This window comes from Muntiacus reevesi, chromosome 1, assembly GCF_963930625.1.
Source record: "Muntiacus reevesi chromosome 1, mMunRee1.1, whole genome shotgun sequence".
Taxonomy (NCBI): Eukaryota; Metazoa; Chordata; class Mammalia; order Artiodactyla; family Cervidae; genus Muntiacus; species Muntiacus reevesi.
This window is the reverse complement of record NC_089249.1, coordinates 195,722,970-195,748,978: the sequence shown is the minus strand read 5'-3', so window position 1 is coordinate 195,748,978 and position 26,009 is coordinate 195,722,970. Positions and strand designations below refer to the sequence as shown.

At 50.3% G+C, this 26,009-nt stretch overlaps 1 protein-coding gene across 1 annotated transcript in view; it reads left to right on the top strand.

The window, feature by feature from the left end:
* FBN3 (fibrillin 3) overlaps positions 1–26,009 on the top strand; it is a 73,080-nt gene that overhangs the window by 34,198 nt on the left and 12,873 nt on the right. Inside the window, exons 34-58 of the mRNA XM_065919113.1 lie at positions 761–883; positions 1,079–1,201; positions 1,636–1,761; positions 1,887–2,009; positions 2,857–2,979; positions 3,295–3,456; positions 4,421–4,489; positions 5,391–5,516; positions 9,731–9,856; positions 10,238–10,387; positions 13,598–13,669; positions 17,249–17,374; positions 17,652–17,777; positions 18,217–18,342; positions 18,689–18,805; positions 20,076–20,204; positions 20,851–20,970; positions 22,038–22,163; positions 22,801–22,953; positions 23,131–23,196; positions 23,414–23,539; positions 24,302–24,421; positions 24,547–24,669; positions 25,466–25,600; positions 25,786–25,911. Of these exons, the coding sequence (XP_065775185.1) occupies positions 761–883; positions 1,079–1,201; positions 1,636–1,761; positions 1,887–2,009; positions 2,857–2,979; positions 3,295–3,456; positions 4,421–4,489; positions 5,391–5,516; positions 9,731–9,856; positions 10,238–10,387; positions 13,598–13,669; positions 17,249–17,374; positions 17,652–17,777; positions 18,217–18,342; positions 18,689–18,805; positions 20,076–20,204; positions 20,851–20,970; positions 22,038–22,163; positions 22,801–22,953; positions 23,131–23,196; positions 23,414–23,539; positions 24,302–24,421; positions 24,547–24,669; positions 25,466–25,600; positions 25,786–25,911 (3,042 nt within the window). The remainder of the gene's footprint in view (positions 1–760; positions 884–1,078; positions 1,202–1,635; positions 1,762–1,886; positions 2,010–2,856; positions 2,980–3,294; positions 3,457–4,420; positions 4,490–5,390; positions 5,517–9,730; positions 9,857–10,237; positions 10,388–13,597; positions 13,670–17,248; positions 17,375–17,651; positions 17,778–18,216; positions 18,343–18,688; positions 18,806–20,075; positions 20,205–20,850; positions 20,971–22,037; positions 22,164–22,800; positions 22,954–23,130; positions 23,197–23,413; positions 23,540–24,301; positions 24,422–24,546; positions 24,670–25,465; positions 25,601–25,785; positions 25,912–26,009) is intronic.

Below are 26,009 nucleotides of genomic sequence, written 5' to 3'. Positions count from 1 at the left end.
AGGCAGCGTAAAGAAACTTTTAGCGAGGGCTTCCCTGGTGGTCTAGTGGCTAAGACTATGTCCTGGCTCCCAGTGCAGGGGACCCAGATTCGATCCCTGGTCAGGGAACTAGATCCCACATGCTGCAACTAAGAGTTCTCATGCCACAACTAAAACCTGGTGCAGTCAAATAAAACATTTTTTCTTACAAAGGAAAAGCTTTCAGGGAATGGTAGCTGACTTAGGTGGTTTATGAACATTGCAGAGATGATAAGGCTGATGCAAAATTGGCTGAGGATTAGACACACTGGTTTAGAAGGAAATCCTGCTTTAGGGGGAGAGTGTATTCGTTAAGACAGAATTTTTTTTTTTTTTTTTTTTTTGGCTGTGCCATGTTAGTTCCCCAACCAGGGATTGAATCCAAGTCCTTCAGTGAAAGCCAGGAATCCTAACCAAGGACAGTTCCTCTTATTGTCTACCCTGAGTCTCTCACGCTGCCATTCCAGACCATTTCTGGGGCATGCTGGGAGTCATGCCCTGTTGGGTTTGGGGGTTTTCCTTTTGGGCTCTGGGTGAGGGTGGAAGCTCCTGCAGTGGTGAGGGGGCATTTCTGGGCCCAGTCCTACCCTAGGGAAGGTCTTTTCTCCAGCTCCTGCCCTGAGTCTCCCTACTCTGTACCTGAAGCCCTGTTTCTACTAGGCCCAGGCCTCTTAGGGGGTCCTCTGTCCTCCACCCCATCTCCTGGTCCTGCCCTCCTATGCCTGGGTCCCTCTTCTCTCAGATGTAGATGAATGTCAGCTTGGGGGACACAGTTGTGACAGTCACGCCTCCTGCCTCAACACCCCTGGGAGTTTCAGCTGCAGCTGCCAGCCAGGCTGGGTTGGGGATGGCTTTGAATGCCGTGGTAAGTGTCTGGGGGCCAGAGGTCTGCGCAGAGAAGCGGAGGTGGGTGGGGGGAGTGGGCAGGCTACAGCCAGGCAGAGGTGGCTGGGCTCAGGCACGTCCATGGGGGAGGGTCAGGGTTTGGATTTGGAGGGTCTGCCTCCCCACAGCCCCCCAACGCACACACCTGGGGGACCCTGGGTTCCGTCTCCTGCAGACCTGGATGAATGCACTTCTGAGGAGCATGGGTGCAACCCGAGAGCTGACTGCCTCAATGCCCCTGGCTCCTACCGCTGTGCCTGCCACCTGGGCTTCTCTGGGGATGGTTTCTCCTGTGAAGGTGAGGTCGGGGCATGGGATGGGAGGGCTGGAGGGGTCCAGAAAGGACATCCAAGGACTGATCCACTCACTGCTCTGTAGATGCCAGAAAGGATGTACCTTTAGCCCTTGGGGCCAGAGGCCAGGCCGAGTCCCTTAGGGGCAGTCTTCTCCCCTGGACTCCAAATGCGTAGAGTTTTCTGGGTATGGGAACAGGAACACTTGCTTTCTGTTGGCCCTCCACCCCAGATTGTGAGCGACCATGTCCCCTGTCCTCTCCCTGGCCCTGACTCAATCACCTGCCCACTGAGTCGGGGTCTGAGTCCCCCCAGGCTACTTGCCAACTCCCTGGAACTCCAGGTGACAGTGAAGGGTTCGAGTGATCAGGGCCGCCTGCCCCCACCATGTGGGTCCTCACCTGCTGACCACCAGCCCCCCGCCTCTGAGTCCCCTTAGACAGGGACGAGTGTGCAGAGAACGTGGCCCTTTGCGAGAATGGGCAGTGTCTCAATGTCCCCGGCGGGTACCGCTGTGAGTGCGAGATGGGCTTCAGCCCCACCGAGGACCAGCATGCCTGCCAGGGTGAGGCCTGGGGCGGCCGGGGTGCGGGCAGAGCAGGGGGTCCCTGGAGTCACTGGTGTGCGCTGGGGGCAGCTGGAGCGGGATGCTGGCCTGGCCGTGCTCACCTGGGCTCCGCTCCTCCTCAGATGTGGATGAGTGTGTCCTCGGGAACATTTGTGTGTTCGGGAGCTGTGAGAACCTGCCGGGGATGTTCCGCTGTATCTGCGATGAGGGCTATGAGCTGGACCGCAGTGGTGGCAACTGCACAGGTGTGGGGTCCACAGGGTTCGGGGTGGCAGGCTCGTTCCTTCAGTCCCACAGATCTCTTCTCACATGTCCTCTACAGAGTGGAGGGAGTCCTTGTCTGACCCCATCTCCAATAGTGCCCCTCCCCATTAACCTTCATCATCATCATCATTTATCATCCCCCAAATAAATGCAGTGAATCAGGGAGACTTCCCTGGCGGTCCAGTCATTAAGATTCCATGCTTCCACTGCAGGGGGCGCAAGTTCGATCCCTGGTTGGGGAACTAAGATCTTGCATCCTGCATGCCATGTGACCAAAAGAAAAAAAGGACGCTGTAAATCAATGAAGTCGAGGTCCCTCCTCCGCAACCATCAAAATGGTCCCCCACCTGTCTATCCCAAGTGGGGCTCAGCAGACTTTTTCAATGAAGGGCCAGCCAGTAAATATTTTCAGTTTTCGGCCATACAGTCTTTGCCCTGTAGCTTAGAAACAGACATAGGTGATAAGTGAATGAATGGTTGTGCTTATGTACCAGTAAAATTTTATTTACACAAACAGATAGGGTCCTGGATTTGACCCACAAGTTGTAGTCTGCCAGCCCCTGGCTTGAAACATGTCCTCAATATCGGTTTTTGTATGTTAGCTCGTGGACTCTGCTGGCAAAGGCAAACCTCCAGGCCAAGTAGAAAAGAGCAGGGGAAGGCAGGGGGTTGCCTGGGACAGGCTACTGTCCCATCAGGCTTTCTTCCCAGGGGCCTTGTCCCTAAGACCGGCCCCCAGCAGCCAGGTATTCGACTCCCCAGGAAAAGGGCAGGAGGGAAGTGAGTTGAGAGGGGAGGATCCCTGCTGATGGTTCCCCCACCCCACAGATGTGAATGAGTGTGCAGACCCTGTGAACTGCATCAACGGCCTGTGCGTCAACACCCCCGGCCGCTACCTCTGCAACTGCCCCCAGGATTTTGAGCTGAATCCCAGCGGCGTGGGCTGCGTGGGTAAGTACATACTCTGCTACAGGTGGGGTTCTGGGGTCCCATGCGCTGGATGGGGTCATGCTGTGTCACCCACATCCACCTGCTCCTGACAGACAGGCCCTTGGCCAGAGCAATCATCCCTGTCTTTTGAGATACAGCCTTTGGGCTCTAGACTGCCAGATGCTCAGAGTCACACGTGCACACAGACATATGCACACACAGACATACATAGAGTAATACACAGTTACACATACAAAGAGGTGCGCGCACACACACAGACACACACACCCTATTTCTCCCCTACCACTTGCTAACCTCCCCTTTCTGCCTGTTTAGATACCCGGGTCGGGAACTGTTTCCTGGACACACAGGATCGAGGGGACGGTGGCATTTCCTGCAGTGCGGAGATCGGGGTTGGCGTCACCCGGGCATCCTGCTGTTGCTCCCTGGGTCGGGCTTGGGGCAACCCCTGTGAGCTGTGCCCTCCGGCCAACACCAGTGAGTCCCTGGGTGGAGTGGGGGCAGGAGAAGACAGAGCCCTAGCCCTGGTCCAGGCTCCCTCAGGGCTTAGGGGATCATCTCTGCTAAGGGATGGAGGGAGAGGGAGAAGGACTCACCCTGGGTCACACAGCATATTCTCAGCAGTTCGTCATCTCGACCTCTCCCCAAAGTCTCCTCTGCCATTCTCCCTGCAAATTCTTTGTATGTTTACACTTACTTGCCCGCTGAGTCAGTCAACAAACACTGAAAATTCCTAGGGCATGGGAACCTAGAGAAGGATGAAATACAGCCACTGCACGCTGCCCCTCACCCGTAAACCAACAGTCCCTGGACTGTTGAGAGAGGAACTATTCTAAGAGTCTGTTTGAGACAAGGTGATGGCCAAAGAGGAAGCCATGGAGAGGAAGGGGGTAAGGGAAGGCTTCCCAGGAGAGGGACTTGAATGAGGTCTTGAAGAATGAGTAGGAGTTTTCCAGGCAGCATAGAGGGAAGGGTGTGTGCTGCAGTGGGAACAGCATGTTCAAAGTCCTCAGGTGTGGAGCAAGGAGGCATGTATCTACCTATTCCGGAGCATATGTTTGTGTGTGAATGTACATGCAGGATCTTCCTTTCATGGGGGAAACTTGTGGTCACATTAGAGTCTGGTTTTGGATCACAAGAATCCTTCCTCCCTATCCCCAACTACCACCACAAGATCCATCTGCTCACATGTTGAATGTGAGCAAGTGTTTACACACACACACACACACACACACACATACAGACACCAGATCCTCCATGATTGTACCAATGTTTCTAGGTCCCAGAGGCTGAGGAGGTAAAGGAATGTAGTTTCTATGGTAACAGGATGCCAGGCCCATTCTTGAGCCCTTTTTAGGGGACCTCCCCTCCCGTGCTTCCCCTGAGCTTTGCCCAAATGCCTCACCCCACGGCCCCTCACAAGAGTTTCTTTCCCTTGCAGCTGAGTACAGAACCTTGTGTCCAGGGGGTGAGGGCTTCCGGCCTAATTCCATCACTGTCATCCTGGAAGGTGAGTTACTGGTAGACTATCCATCCAGGTACCCAGTGATTGACCTTCCTCTCACCTCCCATCACCAAGGAGCAGAGTTGGGCAACTTTGGGGTGGGGGGCAGGTCCTCTCAGCTCTTCTACCTATTGGTTTGTTGATTCATCCTTCTATCCAATCCCCATCTACCCATCCATCCATCCCCCATTTACCCATCCATGTATTCTTCCCCATCCATCCATCCACCCTTTCTTCTTTCCTTCCTTCCATCCATTCATCCATATATACATACATATAAGTACGTTTATCCATCCACTCATCTACAATCCATCCATTCATCATCTACTTACCTAACCACCCACCTATCCAGCCAGTCATTCTTCTTTTCATCCATTGACCCATTTGCTTATTAGACCCATTCTCTGCTTTTCATATCCACTTATCTACCCATTTATACATCTATCCTCCCATATCCATCCATCCACACATCCACCCATCCATCTACTCGTTCCTCCTTTCATTTATTCATCCACCTGCTCACCCACCTATTCATTCACACTCATGTTCTTGTCCATTGACACTGTTGTTTATTCACTCATCCACTACTTTTCATATCCATCCAACCACTTACCCACCCATCCATCCATCTATTCTATCCAAAGTGGATAATGAGATTGGAGAATTCCATCAAGAGGGAGCTTTGTGATGGATAGATGGATAGATGAGAGGATGGACTATCCAATGAAGGGAAAGAGGATGAATTCAGGGTGACATTGACCCAGGAGAGTCTGGGTACACCCTCTAAATATCCAACAGCTCTTGGGTGTCCTTAAAGAAGCAGGAGGGCCCAGGGGAAGGCATGGGTGTCCCCCAAGTACTCCGCTTGGGTGTAGCTTCCAAGCACAGCTTCCTCACTTCCTGACAGACATTGACGAATGCCAGGAGCTGCCAGGGCTGTGCCAGGGGGGCAACTGTGTCAACACCTTCGGTAGCTTCCAGTGCGAGTGCCCACCCGGCTACCACCTCAATGAGGATACTCGCATCTGTGAGGGTGAGCCTGAGCCCTCTCCTCCCTGCCTGCATTTCTGCCCAGCCTCACCTCTTCATGGCCTGGGGGGCTCACATGCCCCACTCCAGAGTCTGCTGTCTTGCCTTGCTGCCCAGGGCCCACTGGAAGGGCTGCGACAGCCTCCTTGGAATGCCCCAATCTACCCTCTGCTCCACTGTTTCTTCCCCATCTCCCCGTTGCCTGACCTCCAGCCTCCTTCCCACTCAGAAATGATCTGGCTTTATCGCAGCAGCCATGCCCTTCCTCAGGGCAAAAGCTGACCAAGGCCCAGAGCTAAGAGGGGAAGGAAAAAGACACCAAAAGAGCAGTCACACCTTTCCTTTAAGCATCCCCTTCACTTGTCTCTTACGGTCCTCTCTTGCATCTTAGCAACAACCGACAGTTAACTGGTATCGTGATTGTGTGTCACCGTGGAGCTGAGCATTTGCCATTCATTCATTTACCAAAACAGCCTCATGGGGGAGATGTTCTTATTATGACCCCATTTTTCAGATTCAGAAACTAAGGGAGTTAATTAAGTCACTTGAGTGGTGAAAGTGTTAGTCATTCAGTCATGTCTGACTCAGCACCTATAGCCCACCAGGCTCCCCTGTTCATGGGATTCTCCAGGCAAGAATACTGGAGTGGGTTACTATTCCCTTCTCCAGGGGATCTTCCTGACCCAGGGATCAAACCCAGTCTCCTGCATTGTAGGTGGATTCTTTACTGTCTGAGCCACAAAACCAGCTAGTAAGTGATAGAAACTGGGTCCCAGCCCAGCCATTCTGATCCTTGAGCCTGAGCTGTTTTGATACAGTGTATCAAATTCTTCCTTCCTTCATCCATCGTCCACCAACCCATTTCTTTTTTTCTTTTCAACAATATTAACTGAGCACCTGCATGCAACCAGACACCAGCATCAGCAGGCAAGGACAGCGGATTGTCTACTCTGAGCAGCACCCTTTAGTTTTGTTCAGTCGCTCTGTCATGCCCAGCTCTTTGCAACCCCGTGGACTGCAGCACGCCAGACTCCCCCGTCCTTCACCATCTCCCAGAGTTTGCTCAAACTCATGTCCATTGAGTCAGTGACGCCATCCATCCATCTCTTCCTCTGTTGCCCCCTTCTCCTCCTGCCCTCAGTCTTTCCCAGCATCAGGGTCTTTTCCAATGAGTCAGCTCTTTGCATCATGTGGCCAAAGTATTGGAGCTTCAACTTCAGCATCAGTCCTTCTAATGAATATTCAGGGTTGATTTCCTTTACGATCGACTGGTTTGGTCTCCTTGCTGCCCGAGGGACGCTTAAGAGTTTTCTCATGCTTTAGAGACTCAAGAAGATGGTAAAGGCTGGGAGAGATCTAAGCTTGAAAGCCCCTGTGTACGTGTAGGTGGGAGCTGGCAAACCAGAGTCAGAACCCAAAATGCTTGAAAAATATTTCATGCCTCCCTGCTTCCGCTATCCCATAGACTATCAAAAGGAAAAGGGAAAACTTCTGTCATCAAATATGGCAGTGTGCTGCATTTTTTGACTGTCACAGGGCAGGAAGATTTCAACCTGGATGTTGACCTTGACTGTGGAGCCTTGCAGGGTCAGTCCGTGCCCTTGAGGGCTGCAGTCTGGCAGTACTTTCCAGCTTTCAGGCTCAAGCGCCAGCTACTCTGAAGCCCCCAGCCCCCAGCCCTCTCCACTTAGTTTAATGCTCTGCTGTTGCCATCGTGAAATTCTTCAAGGGTTTTCTTATGTGCTGGGCAAATTCTATAACCAGTCCTTGTCGACAATTTTATCTAACTCCTAGAATCACTAAGTCACATGGTGATTCTGTGTTTGACTTTTTTGAGGAACTGCCAAACTGTTTTTCACAGCAGCTGCACCATTTTGCATCTTCACCAGCAACATACAAGGGTTCCAGTTTCTCCGCATTTGTTATTAACACTTGCTATTTTCCATCGTTTAAAGTAATATTATCCTAGTGGGTGTGAGGTGGTTTCTCATGGTTGTGGTTTGTGTTTCCCTAATGCCTAATGAGGCTGAGTACCTTTTCATGTGCCTATTGGCCGTTTATCTTCTTTGGAAAAAATGTCCTTTCAGGTCTTTTGCCCATTTAAGAATTGGGTTGTTTGTCTTTTTGTTGTTGAGTTGTAAGAGTTCTTTATATATGCTGGACAAGACTCCCATCACCTATGTGATTTGCATAGAGTTTCTCCCATTCTGTGGGTTGTCTTTCACTTTCTTGAGAGTGTCATTGATGCATAATAGGTTTGAATTTTGATGAAATCCAGCTTATCTGGGGTTTTTTTGTTTCCTTTTTGATTTGTGCTTTTGGTGTCATATCTAAGAATTTATTGCTAAATACAAGGTCTTTAAGATTTACCTCTGTGTTTTCTTTCAAGGGTTTTATGTGTTAGCTCCCCTATTTAGGTCTTCTATGTATTTTGAGTTAATTTTTGGGTATGGTGCAAGGTAGGATCCAACTTCATTCTTTTGCATGTGGATATCTAATCATCCCAGAACCATTTGTTGAAAAGTCTCTTTTTTCTCCATTGAATAGTATTGTTGAAAATCAATTGACTATAGATGTCTGGGTTTATTTCTGTACTCTAAATTCTATTCCACTGATGTATATGTCTATCCTCATACCAGTACCACACTCTTTTGATTACTTCAGCATTGTAAGTAGGTTTAGAAATGTGGAAGTCTGACTCCTCCAACTTTTTTTTTCTTTTCTCAAGATTGTTCTGGCTATTTGGGGTCTCCTACAATTCCATGTGAGCTTTAGGATCAGCTTTTCCATTTCTGCCCAAAGAAGAGAAGTCATTGGGATTTTGATGGGAATTACATTGAATCTATAAATCACTTTGGGGAGTATTGCCATTTTAACTATAATGAGTCTTTTAATTCATGTCCGCAGGCTATTTTTTCATTTATTTAGGTCTTATTAATTTTTCTTAGGAGCATTTTATAGTTTTCTGTGTACAAGTCTTTCACTTCTTGGGCTGCACTTACTCTTAAGTATTTTATCTTTTGGATGCTAAGTGGAATTATTTCCTTAATTTCACTTCTAATTACTTTTTGATAGCGTGCAGAAATACAACTGAAATTTGTTAATGTTTTGTTGATCTTGTATTCTGCAATTGTGCTGACCTCATTTATAGTTCTAATAGTTTTCATTCTGTGGATTCTTTAGTATATCCTATATGTCAAGTTCCCTGGTTTTTTAAATTTTTAACTGCATCCCAGATTTACTCAAAAGTTAATTTTGTCAGTTTTTGCCCAACTCCATAGTTGTTTTTTTGGAGGAATAGAACTCCAACATTCCCTACTCTGCCATTTTTATAAATGTCACTCCTAGTGAAATAAATCACCACTCGTTTTTGTGTAGCCCATTAAGAATGCTTTTTAAGTTTTTAAAAATTATTGGGAAAAAAATCAGAAGAATAATAATATTTTGAGCCACATGAAAATGACATGAAACTCACATTTCGGTGGCCATAAATCAAGTTTTATTAGAGCATAGCATGCTAATTTGTTTACTCATTGTCTATGACTCATTGTCTGTGGCTGCCTACACGCTCCCACGGCAGTGTGAAAAGCTCATCAGAGACCATTGTTGCCTGACAATACAAAAAAAAGCCCGGGTGGCTTAGGAGTAAAGAATCTGCCTGCAGTGCAGGAGACAGAAGAGACATGGGTTTGATCCCTGGGTTGAGAAGATCCCCTGGAGAAGGAAAGGCAACCCACTCCAGTATTCTTGCCTGGAGAATCCCATGGACAGAGGAGCCTGGTGGGCTACATTTCATGGGGTCACAAAAGGATCAGACACAACTAAGCGACTGAGCAGCAATTTGCTTTGCAGGAAAAGTTTGCCGCCTCTGGACTAGGGGGTTGATCTGATTGAGAATCAACTTTTTTCTTTCAAGAATATTTTATTCGAAGAACTCTTGCTTCCTATTGCATCACACTGGGAAGCATGGGATTGCCCCACTCTTGGTGATAATATTTGTAAGCTCAGGTCATATTTTTTCTTAATAGAGAAGGGATCATAATAAACTGTTTTCCCCACCTAACACCATGCTGTGTCTTTCCACATCACTAAGATATCTGCATTTGAAGCTAATCTTGAAACTAGACTCAAGCATGTAGTAAAGTGTTTCTGGCAGACCTGGGATGGGGAGTTATCCAGATGATTCCTGGATACAGACAATTCCTCCCTTCCTTGCAGACATCGACGAATGCTCTGCACACTCAGGCATCTGTGGCGCTGGTACCTGCTACAACACTTTGGGGAACTACACTTGTGTCTGCCCTATGGAATACCTGCAAGTCAACGGTGGCAATAACTGCATGGGTATGAAGTGTGATGATGAGAGAGACCAGTGGTTGTGAAAAAAGCACTAGCCTATGGGAGGGGCTTCTGGAAGTCTCCAATCCTTGAAAGAGGGTGGAGAGGCATGTTTGTTGGAGGAGAGATGAAGGGTGAGTGTATCTGAAATGGTGCTATGCAGCAGTGAACAAGGCAGCAGGGCTCAGGGACCCAGCGCTGCCATGAACGGTTGTCCAGGTTGTGCACTGCCAAAGAAAGGTTAACATGTGAATGGCACTCTCCTGTGTGTTGCCTCAGAGAAGTCAAGCCAGTAGTTTCAAATGGATTTGTGAATGGACTTCTGCCTCTCTGGCTGTCTTCCTGTGGTGTTTCTTACCTACATCCTTCTCCCCAACCCAACTGCAGACATGAGGAAGAGTGTCTGCTTCCGGCATTACAACAGCACATGTCAGAATGAGCTGGCCTTTAACGTGACCCGGAAGATGTGCTGCTGCTCCTACAACATTGGCCAGGCCTGGAATAGACCCTGTGAGGCCTGCCCGACCCCCGCCAGTCGTGAGTGCCCCTTCCCTGCCTTCTTTCCAGTCTGGCCCTTTTTGGTGCTGTATTTAAGGCAGCCTGCTGCACTTAGGACTCCTGGATGAGTCTATTGTTTTGATTAGAGCCAAAGAGTTGAAATTCCATCCCGATCAGTGTATGGGGAAAATCAATATATCCTTATTTTGCAGACTTGTGGAATTCAGCGAGGCTTTCAATCTGGGTTAAAGGACCTTGAAGACTCACAGATTATCTGGGGGTGGGGGGGGTGTCAGTGAATGCATGGGGTGAAGAGCGAAAAACAGGAGTGGTCAGAGACACCAGGGCCCCATGAGCTGGGAAGGTAGTGAGCTCATAGAAGCTCTGGAAAGGATTACAGAAATGTCAGTTGGGTTGAAGAAGGGTGTTCTAGGCAGGGGACAGCAGGAGAAAAACCCTAAAAGCAGTGGGGATGAGCTCTATTAGAAAAATCTATCAGCCTGCCGGGCATCAGAAAGAGCTGCAGGAATGGAGTGGCGACCAGAGGGGGCAGCCGAAGATTACAAGTGTATTGTTCAGTCTCTCAATCACGTCTGACTCTTTGCTACCCCATAAACTGCAGTGTGCCAGCCTCCCCTGTCCTCCACTATCTCCCAGAGTTTGCCCAAACTCGTCCATTGAGTCAGTGATGTCATCCAACCATCTCATCCTCTGTCACCCCCTTCTCCTCTTGACCTCAATCTTTCCCAGCATCAGGGTCTTTTCCAGTGAGTTGGCTTTTCGCATCAGGTGGCCAAAGTATTGGAGCTTCAGCATCAGTCATCCCAGTGAATATTCAGGGTTGATTTCCTTTAGGAATGACTGGTTTGACAAGCGTATTAGTGCTATGGAATGAACGCTTGTGTTCCCCATCCCAAATTTCATATGTTGAAGCCCTAACCCCCAGTGTAATAATAGTGTTTGGAGGTGGCGCCTTTGGGAGTTAATTAAGTCATGTGGATGGAGCCCTCTAAATGGGATTAGTGCCCTTATAAGAAGCGACATAAGAGTTGCTGTGTTTGCCATGTGAAGACACAGCAGGAAGACAGATAGGAAGACTTCTCACCAGACACCAGATCTGCCGGTGCCTTGACCTTCAACTTTGCAGCCTGCAAAATTATGAGAAGTAAATGTTTGTTATTGAAGCCACCCTGTCTACGGTATTTCCTTATAGCACCCAGAACTGAGATAATGAGTTCCCTAGGGTTGTGGCAACAAATACCAGACTTGACGGCTTTAAAAAAAGAAATATGAAAAAAAAAAAAGAAAGAAATATGGGGGACTTCCCTGGCAGTCTAGTGGCTAAAACTGCATGCTCCTAATGCAGGAGTAGTGGGTTCGAGCCCTGATCTGGAAACTAAGATCCCACATCCTGCCCATTGTGACCAAAACCAGCCAACCAAACAAACAGAAATGTATTTTCTCACAATCATGGAGTCAGAAGTCAGGAGTGAAGGTGTGAGCAGGGTTATTCTTCCTCCAGAGGCTCGAGGGCAGAATTCTTTCTTGCCTTGTCCACCCTCTGGTGGTCCACCCTTCTGGTGGTGTTGCCTGGCTTGTGTCTGCATCATCCCTGTCTCTGCCTTCAGCTCACATGACCTCTCCTAGTGTCTCCACCCATCTCTCCTTTTCTTATAAGGACACCAGTCATTGCACTGTGGGTGTGTGTGCCTAGTCACTCAGTCGTGTCTGACTCTTTGAGACCCCATGGACTGTAGCCTGCCAGGCTCCTCTGTCCATGGGATCCTCCAGTCAAGAACACTGGGATGGGCAGCCACTCCCTTCTCCAGGGGGTCTTCCTGACCCAGGGATTGAACCCACATCTCCTGCATTGCAGGCAGATTCTTTACCATCTGAGCCACCAGGGAAGCCCAGTCATTGCATTAGGGCTACCCTGATCTACGATCACCTCAACTTGATTAAATCTGCAAAGATCCTTTTTCCACAAAAGGTCCCAGAAAGTCTGGGTAGATAGGAACTTTGGGGGTGGGAGGGTCATTGTTCAACCCAGCACAATGGAGTGGGGAGGGGTCATTATTGGGTATCTCTGGGTGCCAGACCCTGTTCTGTGTTCTAGAAAAATAAGAATATGGTAGACCCAAACTGTGCAGTCTGGGAGGAAACTGCAGATGGCCAAGTCTGGTCATGAGATCGTCAAGATAGATCAAATGTCACTCACAGATTATGTTCTGGGACTTGGGTACCTGCCTGAATTGTGTGCACCTGAATCTGAGCTGCAGGTCAAATATTGATGAGGCAGAAGTTCATACTAGGCTCAGTGGCCATCATGTTCTCATCATGATGCAGAGGCAGAAGAGTGAGTGAGGGGCAAGGCAGGAACCTGAGGAGAGGGAGCACCAACCTAATGCCTGATGATGTCTGTCAGGTGGGTCCAGGAACACCCACCCTTCGGGGACTGAGGTCAGGAAAGCAGAATCTTGGTGTCAGCAGTGGGGTATAATTAGAGTATGAATTGCCCAGGGGACTTCCCAGCTGGCTCAGTGGTAAAGAATCTGCCTGCCAATGCAGGAGACACAGGTCCAATCCCTAGATTGGGAAGATCCCATGGAGGAGGAAATGGCAACCCCGTCCAGTATTCTCGCCTGGGAAACCCCATGGACAGAGGAGCCTGGTGGGCTGCAGTTCAGGAGAATGCAGAGTTGGACGTGACTTAGTGATTGAACAACAACAACAACGATGAATTGCCCAAGGGAGCCAAAGGGTAGTATCATCCTCTGTCCATGGCCAGAGTGATGAGCTGCCCTGCGTCCTCAAGGCTGAAGCAGACTGTGCTAGGGAACAGCAAAGGGAACAGCATGTGCAAAGTTGTGGTAGCGTAACAGAGCAGGAATATCCAGATGTGTAATGAAATCAGGGTAACAGGAGGGCAGGAGTTCCTGTTGGCAGAAAGGTGGGGCTGGGGAAGAGAGGAAGGTCTGGAGGTCCAGACTGTAGAGTCTGCATTTTATGGTGAGGATGGTGGGGCATGGCTGGTGGCTCTCACAGAGAGAAGAGATGTGCCTGTGTGTTGGAAGATCACACAGCACAGGGGCCTGTAACCTTCCCGGCGCTGGTCAGGGTGGAGGGAGTTATGAGAGGCCGGGTGAGCACCGGGCTGCAAGGATAGACCAGGTGATCAGAGACAAGAGGAGGGGTCCTCCTAGCATGGCTGCAGCCGCAGCCCCCACTCCCCTGTTTTCCTTTGCACAGTGGATTACCAGATCCTGTGTGGAAACCAGGTTCCCGGGTTCGTCATCGACATCCACACAGGGAAGCCCCTTGGTGAGTGACCCCCATGCCCCCTTCTCCCCCCTCCACTGCCTGGAGCCCCTGGTCACTCTGTGCTCCGAGCCCTGCCCCCTCTTTTCCCCTCCCCCACAACTCTTTCCCTCCATCCTCCTCTACCCCACACCCTCGCTCTTCCGTCTCCCTGGGCCAGGAATCCTGCCCCTCAATCCTGCTCCTTTTTTTCTTTAAGCAGAGAGCATTTTTAGTAAATTGTTCCTCATTTTTTAAAATTCTGCTAAAATACCCATAACAGAAAATTGGCCGTTTTTACCATTTTTAAATATCCAATCCGAAACATTAAATACATTCACACCGTTGTGCAACCATCCCCATCATCCATCTCCAGAACTTTGTCATCTTCCCCTACTGAAAGTCTGTTCCCATGAAACACTGACTCCCCACCCCTTCCCCCAGCTCCTGGGAACCCCCCTTCTACCTTTGAACTGTGGTAGAGGTCTGTGGTAGAGGTCCACAATTTAAGGAGAACTGTGGTCTCCGTAAATTTCCCCTCACAGAAACAGAATCAGACATTACTTGTCCTTTTTGTTTGCTGTTGTTGTTCAGTTGCTAAGTCGTGTCCGACTCTTTGCAACCCCATGGACTGCAGCACGTCAGACTTCCTTGTCCTCCGCTATCTCCTGGAGTTTGCTCAAACTCATGTCCATTGAGTTGGTGATACCATCCAACCACCTCATCTTCTGTTGCCCCCATTTCCTCCTGCCTTCAATCTTTCCCAGCATTAGAGTATTTTCCAATGAGTCGGCTCTTTGCATCAGGTGGCCAAAGTATTGCAGCTTCAGCTTCAGCATTAGCCCTTCCATTGAATATTCAGGGTTGATTTCTTTCAGGATTTCCTTTAGGATGGACTGGTTGGATCTCCTTGCAGTCCAAGAGACTCTCAAGAGTCTTCTCCAACACCACAGTTCAAACACATCAATTCTTTGGTGCTCAGTTTTCTTTATAGTCCAACTCTTACATCCGTACATGACTACTGGAAAAACCATAGCTTTGACTAGATGGACCTTTGTTGGCAAAGTAACGTCTCTGCTTTTTAATATGCCGTCTCATAGCTTTTTTTCCAAGGAAGAAGCGTCTTAATTTCATGGCTGCAGTTACCATCTGCAGTGATTTTGGAGCCCAAGAAAATAAAGTCTGTCACTGTTTCCATTGTTTTCCCATCTATTTGCCATGAAAATCAGTCCTGAATATTCATTGGAAGGACTGATGCTGAAGTTGAAACTCCAATACTTTGGCCACCTGATTCGAAGAACTGACTCATTGGGAAAGACCCTAATGCTGGGAAAGATTGAAGGCAGGAGGGGAAGGGGACGACAGAGGATGAGCTGGTTGGATGGCATCACTGACTCAACGGACATGAGTTTGAGTAAGCTCCAGGAGTTGGTGATGGACAGGGAAGCCTGACGTGCTGCAGTCCATGGGGTCGCAAAGAGTCATACACAACTCAGCTACTGAACTGAACTGAACTTCCTTCAGGATTGACTGGTTTAATCTCCTTGCAATCCACAGGACTCTCAAGAGTCCTTTTATTATATATCTGGCTTATTTCTCTCAGCATAATGTCCCCAAGATTTACCCATGTTGCAGCATGGATCAGAGTTAAATGAGGTCTTGTACAATGTAAGTTAAATGAGATCTTGTACTTGAATGCCAAATTTCAGCTATGCGGTATTTAATTGATAAACCTATTTTCAGTTGTCTTCATCCCATGGATGTAGTCTCCTTAGTTCTTTTTTTAAAAAATTAATGAAGTAATTAATTTAGCTGCCCTGGGTCTTTTTTTTTTTTTTTTTTTTTGCCCTGGGTCTTAGTTGTGGCTTGCAGGATCTTCGATCTTTGTTGCAGCGTGTGAGATCCATTCCCTGACCAGGGATGGAACCCTGGCCCCTGCATTGGGAGCTTGGAGTCTTAGCCCCTGGACCACCAGGGAAGTCACTCTCCTTACTTTCAACAACTGGAACACAGCAGATGAGATCTGATTCCCCTCCAGCCACCCCTTCAAATCTCAGGATCCTTCCCCCTCTCCCAAGGATCCAAGGTCGTAAATCAGTCCCCCGTGGGCGGACACTTAGGCTGATTCCAGGTTCTTCTTTATAAACAACAGCTTTATTGAGATATAACTCGTGCTTTATGCCTGGAGTACTTCTTTCTAGTGCCTTCTTCATGCATTTAAACACATATTGAGGTTCCCCCCAGTTGAAAATGTATGGCATTGTTTTCTGGGAGTTGGACATAAATCCTATGCTTTCCCACTTATTGTCTGTAGGACAATAAAAAAAAAAAAAAAAAAAAAAACAACTTGTTTTTCCCCAGAAAAGAGTCGTGAAGAACCGGCCAGCGCTACTACACACAGCACTGCTTCCTTCTGTGTCCTGCTTTGTAGTATTCCAAGTGTGGTCACATCCCAGGTCATAAGTCAGTTCCCCGTGGATGGACACTTAGGCAGTTTCCAGGATCTCATATAAATAAAACAATAGCTCTCCTGAGATATAATTCACACACCATACACTTCACCCATCAAAAGTGCACAGTTCAGGGGCTCCCTTGGTGGTCTAGGGGTTAAGTTTCTGTCCTTTCACTGTAGAGGTCATGGGTTTGATCCCTAGTCTAGGAAGTTCCACATGCCATGAGGTGTGGTCAAAGGAAAAAAGAAAAAGTGCACAGTTCAGTGGGTTTTCATATATTCACAGAGTTGTGCTCCATCACTTCAATTCAAGTTTAGAGCATTCCATCACATTAAAAGAAACTCTGTCCCTATAAACAATCACTCCTCATTCTCTCTTCCCCCAGCCCCTGGCAACCACTAGTCTGCTTTCCATCTCTTTGGATGTGTCTATTCTGGACATTTCATATAAATGGTATCATACCGTGTTTGTTCTCTTGGGACTGGCTTCTCTCATTAAGCTTCATGTTTTCAAGGTTCAGCCACATTGTAGCGAGTGTCAGTGCTTCACAACCCTTTTTCAGGCTGAATGGTATTCTCTTCTATGAAAAGACATATTTTATCTTTTTTTAATTAGAGGATAATTACTTTACAATATTGTGGTGGTAAAATAGATCGCCACATTAATAGATGGGTTTTTTTGACCATGTGGCATGCAGGCTCTTCCCTGACCAGGGATCAAACCTGTGCCCCCTGCAGTGGGAGAGACCACATTTTATCATCCATTCCTCCTTTGATGTTTCTGGTTTCTTGCTAAACATCATCACAGGTCCTCTCATGCAACTTCCTAATGACACATGGGGCTGCTTCATTCCAGAGACCCCAGAATAGCAGGCTTGCACACACACACACACACACACACACACACAAATGTGCTGGGTCACAGCCAATGTGCATTTTTGTTGAGAAAGATGCCCTCTCCCCTTCTGCCTTCCCTCTCACATCCTGATTTCTTTCCGCTGTCAGCAGTTCTAGGTTAGCCATGGCAGAATTTTTCAATTGAAGGCTGACTTGTGGACACACAAGTTCTCCCCGGTGGCACGATCCCTTAGGTCAGGGTCCCCAGACGATGCCAGGGGCTGGGCTGCCCTGACAGCTGGTGACCTCCCCAGACATCGACGAGTGTGGGGAGATCCCTGCCATCTGTGCCAGCGGCATCTGCATCAACCAGATCGGGAGCTTCCGCTGCGAGTGCCCTGCGGGCTTCAGCTACAACAGCCTGCTGCTGGTCTGCGAAGGTGCCGCCGCCCCCCTACCCCCACTCCGGGTGGGGTCCTGGTCCTTCTCCCACCCTGTGCTCTCCGGGCAAGTCATTTAAATTCCACGAATCTCAGTTTCCCCCTCTGCCTATGGGGCTAATGCCTTTCTGAGGGGCTCCATCCCACGTCATCCCCCTCCATGTGGTTCTAGCTGCTGCTGGAAAAACCGGGGGGGGGGGGGGGGCTGGATTTAGGGTTTAATTCTGCAGGAAAGATTTTCTTTCACTCCCCCCACCTGGCTGGCTGTACTCCCCAGACATGGATGAGTGCACCAGCGGGGAGAACCCCTGCCAGCAGAATGCCGACTGCATCAACATCGCTGGCAGCTACCGCTGCAAGTGTTCCCAAGGGTACAAGATGTCGCCAGGCGGGGCTTGTGTGGGTAAGTGGGGACATAGTCGGGAGGTGAGGGAGTAGGACAAAGCCAGACTCTGCCTCCTGCTGGGACTTGGGTAGGGCATGGGCCTGTCCAGACTTTGCTCCTTGGCTGTAGTTTTTTCTTTTTTTTTTTGGCCATGTCACTTTACATGAGGGACTTTAGTTCTCGGACCAGCGATCAAACCCGCGCCCCCTGCAGTGGAAGCGCACAGTCCTAATCGCTGGAGTTGCCACCTTGGCTGTACTGTGGGGTGGGGGTGCTGAGGGCATCTGTTAACAGGGGAGTCGAGAGGATGAAATGGGAGGTGAAGTGTCTCCCCTGGGGCAACAGCTCACAGGGGGATCTTCCTGGAAGGGTCGGGCTCCCCAGCTGCAGCATGTGACGGCTCAGGACATGCTGTGGGTGGGAGCCCTGGGGACACGGTGCGCCTGCCCTTCCTCAGGACGGAACGAGTGTCGAGAGATCCCGAATGCCTGTAGCCACGGCGACTGCATGGACACAGTGGACAGCTACATGTGTCTGTGTCACCGTGGCTTCCGGGCCTCAGCAGACCAGACCCTGTGCATGGGTAAGAGCGCCCGCCTGCTCCCGCCTCAATGGCCAGGCCATGAGGAAGTCATGGGTCTACACCTCCCCTGGGGTGGGGCTGGTGCTTCTGCTCATCCTGGTTCACTAACTCACAAGTTTGAGTCCTGGTCCCTGACACCTGGGCTGAATAACTTACTCATCTCCCTGCACCTCAGTTTTCTCATCTGTAAAATGGGGGTAGTAAATAGTACCAGGGATATATTTCCCATTCATGTGGGCAGGGCTGGGTACCAGAGAAGGGGGCTGGGTCCAGTCAGGCCCTCAGTCCCCAAGCTGCCTGTTGCCCTGGGTGAGCTGGCCAGAGGTCAGGGGCTTTGCTCTGGCAGATGTCGACGAGTGTGACCGGCAGCCGTGTGGGAATGGGACCTGCAAGAACATTGTCGGCTCCTACAACTGCCTCTGCTTCCCCGGTTTTGTGGCAACACACAACGGAGATTGCGTGGGTAAGCTGCCCAGCCTCAGTGCATGCTCACTGAAAAGCTGATCCTTGGCTTGAGAGGCACCACCTCTCTGAAATAAAGGATCTCAACCTGGGGATGCCTCCAGTAAACGACCTCAGGAGATTGAAAAGTAGTTAACCACAAGTTCTCCAAACCCCTGCAGTTGTCAGGTGCCAGGAGTCCCTTCCTAGAGTTACACTCAGGTTGATAAGAAGGAGATGGCCAATAGAGAGAGGAAGGTGAACAGTGAAGGCAAGATGCTGGTAATTTAGCACAGTGGTTGAAAGTGTAGATTACAAGTTCAGGTGGTATGAGTCTAAATCCCAGCTTTGCCATCTGCCAGCTGTGTGACCCTAGGCAAGTCACTTAACCTCTCTGCGCTTTACTTTCCTCCTCTGTAAAAAGGAGATTAATAGAATAGTAGTACCTACCTATCTTAATATCAGAGCAAATTGACTTCTGGACAAAGAATATTACCAGAAATAGAGTCAGTGTATGTATTGTAAGGAGTCAGTTCTCTCAGAAGACATAACAATCATAAATGCTTATGCAGCTAATAATGATCTTCAAAAGGTAGGAAGTAAAAATTGACAGAACTAAAACTGAAATAGACAAACTCACAGGTATGGTTAGAGACCTCAACTCTCCTCCCTCAGTAATAGAGGGAAAAGTAGAAGATCAGTAAGAATATAAAACACCTCAACAGTACTATGAACCACCTAGACCCAAATTATATTTTTGGATCATTCCAGAATATACATTATTCTTAGGTGTACATGAACATTCACCAGGAAAGATCATATTCTGGGCCATAAAACAGTTTTTTTTTTAAAAATTGAGGTTACACAAGGTAGGTTCTCAGAATGTAAAGGAATTAAACTATTGTAGTAATCAGTCACAAAAAGATCTCCAGAAAATCCCTAAATATTTGGAAATTAGGCAATGTACTCCTAAAGAAGCCATAGATAAAAGAAGAAATCATAAGAAAAATTAGAAAACATTTTGAATTAAATGAAAATAAAATACAACATAAAATTTGTGGGATGCAGCTAAGGCAGGACCTATAGGCAAATTCATAGCATTACAATGCTCATATTAGAAAATACTGGTGTCTGCTTCATAGGATAGTTGGAGAGTTAATATACAACTGGCATGTAAGTGCTCAATAAACTGAAGTCACAGCCATCATGTCAATTTTTTGAATAGAAGTGCAAGGGAGGCTCAGAGCCTTAGGCTCTGTGGGTAATGCTGCTGGCCCATCTTCCCTCTGCAGACATGGATGAGTGCACCACCATGATGGGGCAGGTGTGCCGATTTGGCCAGTGCCTCAACACAGCTGGCTCCTTCCACTGCCTCTGCAAGGATGGCTTTGAGCTCACAAGCGATGGGAAGAACTGCATAGGTGAGTCTCACCATGGTGTGTGTGTCTGTTAGCCACTCAGTCATGTCTGACTCTTTGCGGCCCCATAGACAGTAGCCCTCTAGGTCCTCTGTCTATGGAATTTTCCAGGCAAGAATACTGGAGTGGGTTGCCATTCCTTCACCACGGTGCTGGAAGCCATCTCAGCCAGCCCCTGCTCCAAGCTGACCTGCAGTTGGTACTTTTGAAGGGGCATGACTCCCTTTCATAACCATATATTTATTTAAAGGTATAAAAAGAGAGAACCAGCACATCACATCCACGTTTTCACCAGATTTGTGGTTTAGAGAATGGCTGTCTTGAAAATCCAAGTTTTATGATGTATAGAATAGGGGAGCTGCGTGGATGACATGGAAAGCATGAAAGGGGTCTGCAAGTGGCTTGCAATTAGGAACTTCACTCCCCCTTCCCCTGGACAACACCAGCTCCACTTATAACCCCCACCAGGACCCAGAATACTCTTCTCCAGATGTCTTTGCTTCCCCAAGGCTCAGCCCTTCCTCTGGGTCCAGGAGGGCTTGTCTGGGGGCCCTTGGCCATTATGCTGTGACCATAGGTGCTGGTCCCAGCCCCAGGCGAGTCCCTGCCCCCCAGCTAGTGCTGAGACCCCTCCTCCTCCTCTCCACAGACACCAACGAGTGTCTCAGCCTTCCGGGAACCTGCCTGCCAGGCACTTGCCAGAACCTCGAGGGCTCCTTCCGCTGCATTTGTCCCCCCGGCTTCCAGGTGCAGAGCGACCACTGTGTCGGTGAGTATCTGGCCTCACCTCCCAGCTCTGGGGCCGGGTGGGAGGCACCTCTGGGCCTCTGTTCCTCCATCTGTAAAATGGGAATGCCAGCTGGACTGGTGGTGAGTGAAAAGACGCATTTAGGGGACTTCTTGGTAGTCCAGTGGTACAGACTCCTCGCTTCCAACTCGGCGGATGTGGGTTCGAACCCTGGTCAGGGAGCTAGGATCCCACATACCTGTGGTGCAGCCAAAAATTAAAAAATAAAACCGAATCACTCACACATGCAAGATGCCGTTAGCACAGTACTCAATGCAGCTCCACACACTTTTATTGTTATTAAGATGCTCTCTCGGCTCAGGGCTCTCTCTCTGGGGCCCCCAGGCTTCCTCATGAATCCCATGAAGTGGGCATGGGTGTGGGTCTCACTGGCCCAAACGTGGAATTCCTCAGTCGATGACTGGTGGTCGAGGACTGGTCTGACCTGAGCTCCAGTATTATTCCACACCTGGGCGACTTGTATATTCCATGCTAATCTGGAGCAGTCTGGCCTGACCACCATTCATTCACTTGGATTAGGCTTGTGCGACCTGGGCTAACCTGGGCCAGTCTGGCCTGAGCAGATGGACTAGTCTAGTATAATGTGAGCTAACTCCATCCACCCTGGGCTAGTGTTACCCAGTCTTGGTTGGTGGTGGTTTAGTCACTCAGGCATGTCCGACTCTTTGCGAACCCATGAGCTGTAGCTCCCTTGTCCATGGGATTTCCCAGGCAAGAATACTGCAGTAGGCTACCATTCCCTTCTCCAGGGGACCAGTCTTGGTTAGCTCTGTACAAATTCAGTTCTAATGATGAACTTTTCCTGACCATGACCTCCACCCTGGAGACACCTTCTATGAAAGACACACACACACACTGCCTGCCTGGTGCTCTGGCTCATCGTGAGCCCTGAGGACCCCGCCCCGCAACAGTCCCTGGATCCTCCCGGGCTGGGCCCCCACCCCATCTGCCCCTCCCAGCAGCTGACGCTGCCCCACCAGTGGAGGGTCTGCTGCATCCCCCCTCACTTCGTGTCCCTGCCCCTCCAGACATCAACGAGTGCTCCGAAGAGCCCAACCTGTGCCTTTTTGGCTCCTGTACCAACAGCGCCGGAAGCTTTGATTGCCTCTGCCCACCTGACTTTGTCCTGTCTGACAACGGGCACCGTTGCTTTGGTGAGTCTGGAGCCAGGGAGCACCCAGGATGACGGAAGAGGTGGGAGGTGGGGCGGGGGAAGAGCTACATCACCCAGAAAGGGGACTTGCAGTTTCTTGTGTGGGTCTCCAGGAGCCTTGTCCAGTGTGGGCTAGCCTCACCTGGGTTGAGCTGGTCTCTTCTCTCCCGGGTTAGGGCGACTCACCCAGTATTTGTCATTCTGGGAGCCAGTGGTGAGCCAAACCCCTCCGTCTGTCTGTAGAGCCGTATCGTGTCAGTGAAGGCTCAGGCTAGGGAATGGGCGTCAGTAATGAGAATTTGGGCTCTGAAGTCTGGGGTCCTCTGGCTCTTTGGAATGAGTTGCTTTGCCTCTCCAAGAAGGGGATTCTGATCCAAGAATTACACGGCTAGGTTGCCCATTCTGCCACAGCTGTGAATTTGGGCTGTTGCTAAAAAGGATTTTCAGATTCTCAGCAAAAGCCCCAGGGCTGACCCTCATTGGCCCAGGGTGGGTCACATGTTCGTCCCTGAACCAATCACCACGGCGTGATCCTGAACTGTTCTGATTGGCTGCTGGTAGGGTCAGGACCACCCCATTCACAAGAACTGGGGGTGGCTGGCCCTTCTAGCAGTTTCTCTGGGGAATCACCCCCACAGACACACGGCAGAGTTTCTGCTTCACCCATTTCGAGGCCGGAAAGTGCTCAGTACCCAAAGCTTTCAACACCACCAAGGCCCGGTGCTGCTGTAGCCAGAGGCCTGGCGAGGGCTGGAATGACCCCTGCGAGCTGTGTCCCCAAGAAGGCAGTGGTGAGGGCCCCCCCGCCCAGTCTCCCCTGGTCCTTCCTGCCTGCCTCCTCCGTGTCCCCCGCCCCTCCCCTGTCTGCTGTCCTTCCATTCTTCCTCCAGCCTTCCCCACACACAAGGGGATGCCGGGGACTGCACCTGGCCACAGACCCTCACCTCCCTTCCCCTCTTGCTGTCCAGTCGCCTTTCAGGAGCTGTGTCCCTTTGGCCACGGGGCAGTCCCAGGCCCAGATGACTCTAGGGAAGGTGAGCTTCTCACCCACGTGCTGAGACCCCCCGAGGCCACCGCAGCCTCCTGCATTCCTGCCCAGCCCTGTGTGAGCTCTGCCCTGGTTCCCCAGTCTCAGGTTCCCTCTTTGACCCATGGGTGACCCTGGACAACCCCCCACCTCCTTGAAGGGAAGGAAGAGACCCTGATTGTGGCCAGGGCGTGACAGAGGACTGCAACCCCTGCCGCTTGCAGATGTAAACGAGTGTGCGGAGACCCCTGGCGTCTGCACTAATGGCCTTTGTGTCAACACCGATGGCTCATTCCGCTGCGAGTGTCCCTTTGGTTACAGCCTGGACTTCACGGGTGTCAGCTGTGTGGGTGAGGGACCAGCCCACCCCAGCTTGCTTCCCAGGAAAGGAAGGAGCTGGGGAGGGCATATGCCACCCAAGGGAACACCCCGCCTCTCAGCCACTATCACTTTGCCCGCCCACCTGTCCATCTCACCAAAGTTTACTCGCTCATTCACTTATTCATTTACTCATTCACTCATGCATTTGCAGAGTTATTCATTTATTCACTCACCTGTTAACTTATTCATTTATTCACACAATCTCACACTTATTCATTCATTCATTTACTTGCTCATTCATTTACTTACTCTCTTGCTCATTCATTCACTAGCTTTCTCATTCATTTACTTCCTCATTTACTCATTCACCTATTTTTAAAGCTTTTATTATTTATTTGTTTTTAATATTTATTTAATTGGCTGCATCAGGTCTTAGTTGCGGCAGGTAGAATCTTAATTATGGTGTGTAAATTCTTCGTTGCAGCATGCGGGATCTTTAGTTTTAGCATGTGAACTCAGTTGCGGCATGTGGGATCTAGTTCCCTGAGCAGGCATGGAACCCCGGTCCCCTGCATTGGGACCACAGTCTTAGCCATCAGGCCACCAGGAAGTCCCTAATTCACGTATTCACTTATTCACTTACTGCATGCCTCTGCCCTGAGTCCAGCCCTCAAGGTGCAGCAGATCTAGCCCTGTCCAGTCTGTAGACACTCAGCAGGAGGCAGACAGGATCATGTCAAGGGTGGGGGCTCCCTGAAGGCCCTGACCAACCCCTTACCTCCCCACTGCAGACACAGATGAGTGCTCCATCGGGCACCCCTGTGGGGAAGGTACCTGCACCAATGTCATAGGAGGCTTCGAATGTGCCTGTGCAGATGGCTTCGAACCTGGTCCCATGATGACCTGCGAGGGTAAGTCTCGGCCTGCCCAGACCCGGGTCTGTGAAACAGAGGCTGAGGGAGGGCTGACCTGAGAAAGGGAGAGGAGGTCCTTCAGGCCGACCCCACCCACCCAGCACCTCCACTGGCCTTTCCAGACATTGATGAGTGCTCCCTGAACCCCCTGCTCTGTGCCTTCCGCTGCCACAACACCAAGGGCTCCTACATGTGCACCTGCCCAGTCGGCTATGCGTTACGAGAGGATGGGGCCATGTGCCGAGGTAGGACCCACACAGGCAGGCGGTGGATGGACAGGACGCTGGGGCTGTTCATACGTTGGTCCCGAAAGAAAATGAAGAAATAAGAGCTGTGCCTCCAAGAGTGGGAATGAGTACTAAGTCATAAAGTGACGGGAGAGCTGAGACATGTGAGGGTGCAATGGGTGCTCTTTTGTGAGGCGTGGTTCTGCTTTTGTTTTTATGAAAGGGGAGCAACTCCTCAGTCTAACAACAGGACTGTAGCTCCGGAGGCCTCTCTGGTGGTGACCAGACATGCCTTGAATGGGCTAGCACAGTGGGGACAGTGACTGTTCCCTTCCCCCCTGGGGACATGTGGAAATGTCTGGAGACACTTTTATTGTCACAGTTGAGTAGAGGTGGGGGTTGCTACAGGCATCAAGTGGCCAAGGTTGCTGTTCAGTATCCTACACTGGACAGAATGGCCTCCCATCACAAAGAATTTTCGAGTCCCAAATGTCCATAGTGTAGAGGGTAGAAACCCTGGCCTGGGACTTGGTCCCTCAAGGGCTGTTTCAGGGTCAGTGTTCCAGGGACCATGGTGAAGGTCACACAGATACAGAGACCCTGATGTGGGCAGGGGATGCAGGTGTTTGGGGCTGTCCTGACTATCCCCTCCCACCTGACTTCCCAGGAAGTCTGGGACAGGTGGGGGAGGAACGGGCACTCGGCAGTGCTTCCGGGACCTCCCTCTCTGGGAGGCCACTGGAGGGTGGGAGAGTCCAGATTTTCACAGCCTGGAGTTGAGCCATGAGCACCATCGATCCATGGTCACCCACAGATGTGGACGAGTGTGCAGACAGTGAGCAAGACTGCCACACCCGGGGCATGCTGTGCAAGAACCTCATTGGCACCTTCGCTTGCATCTGCCCCCCAGGCATGAGGCCCCAGCCGGGCTCCGGGGAGGGCTGCACAGGTACAGAAGGGCTTCCCCACCCCATCCCACCATAGACAGGAGAGTTCAAAGCCAGAGGGCACGCGGACAGGCAGACATGGACCCTGGAGGTGGAGGGCAGACATGGGCCCTGGAGGTGCAGGCCAGCTTGGGGGACTCTGGCCTCCCTGCCTCCCCGCCGGCCTGCCTTATCCCTCCTGCCTCAGATGATGATGAATGCCGTGCCCAGCCCAGCCCCTGTGCCAACGGCCGCTGCGTCAACACCATGGGCAGCTTCCACTGCGACTGTGACGAGGGCTACCAGCCCAGCCCCAGCCTCACCGAGTGCCAGGGTGAGTGTGACAAAGTCCCAGTGTGGCACCCCCACCTGGGAGCTCCCCGAGGCGGGGACAGGGTCGGGGCCACCAAGGGGGTTACCCAGCCAGTCCAG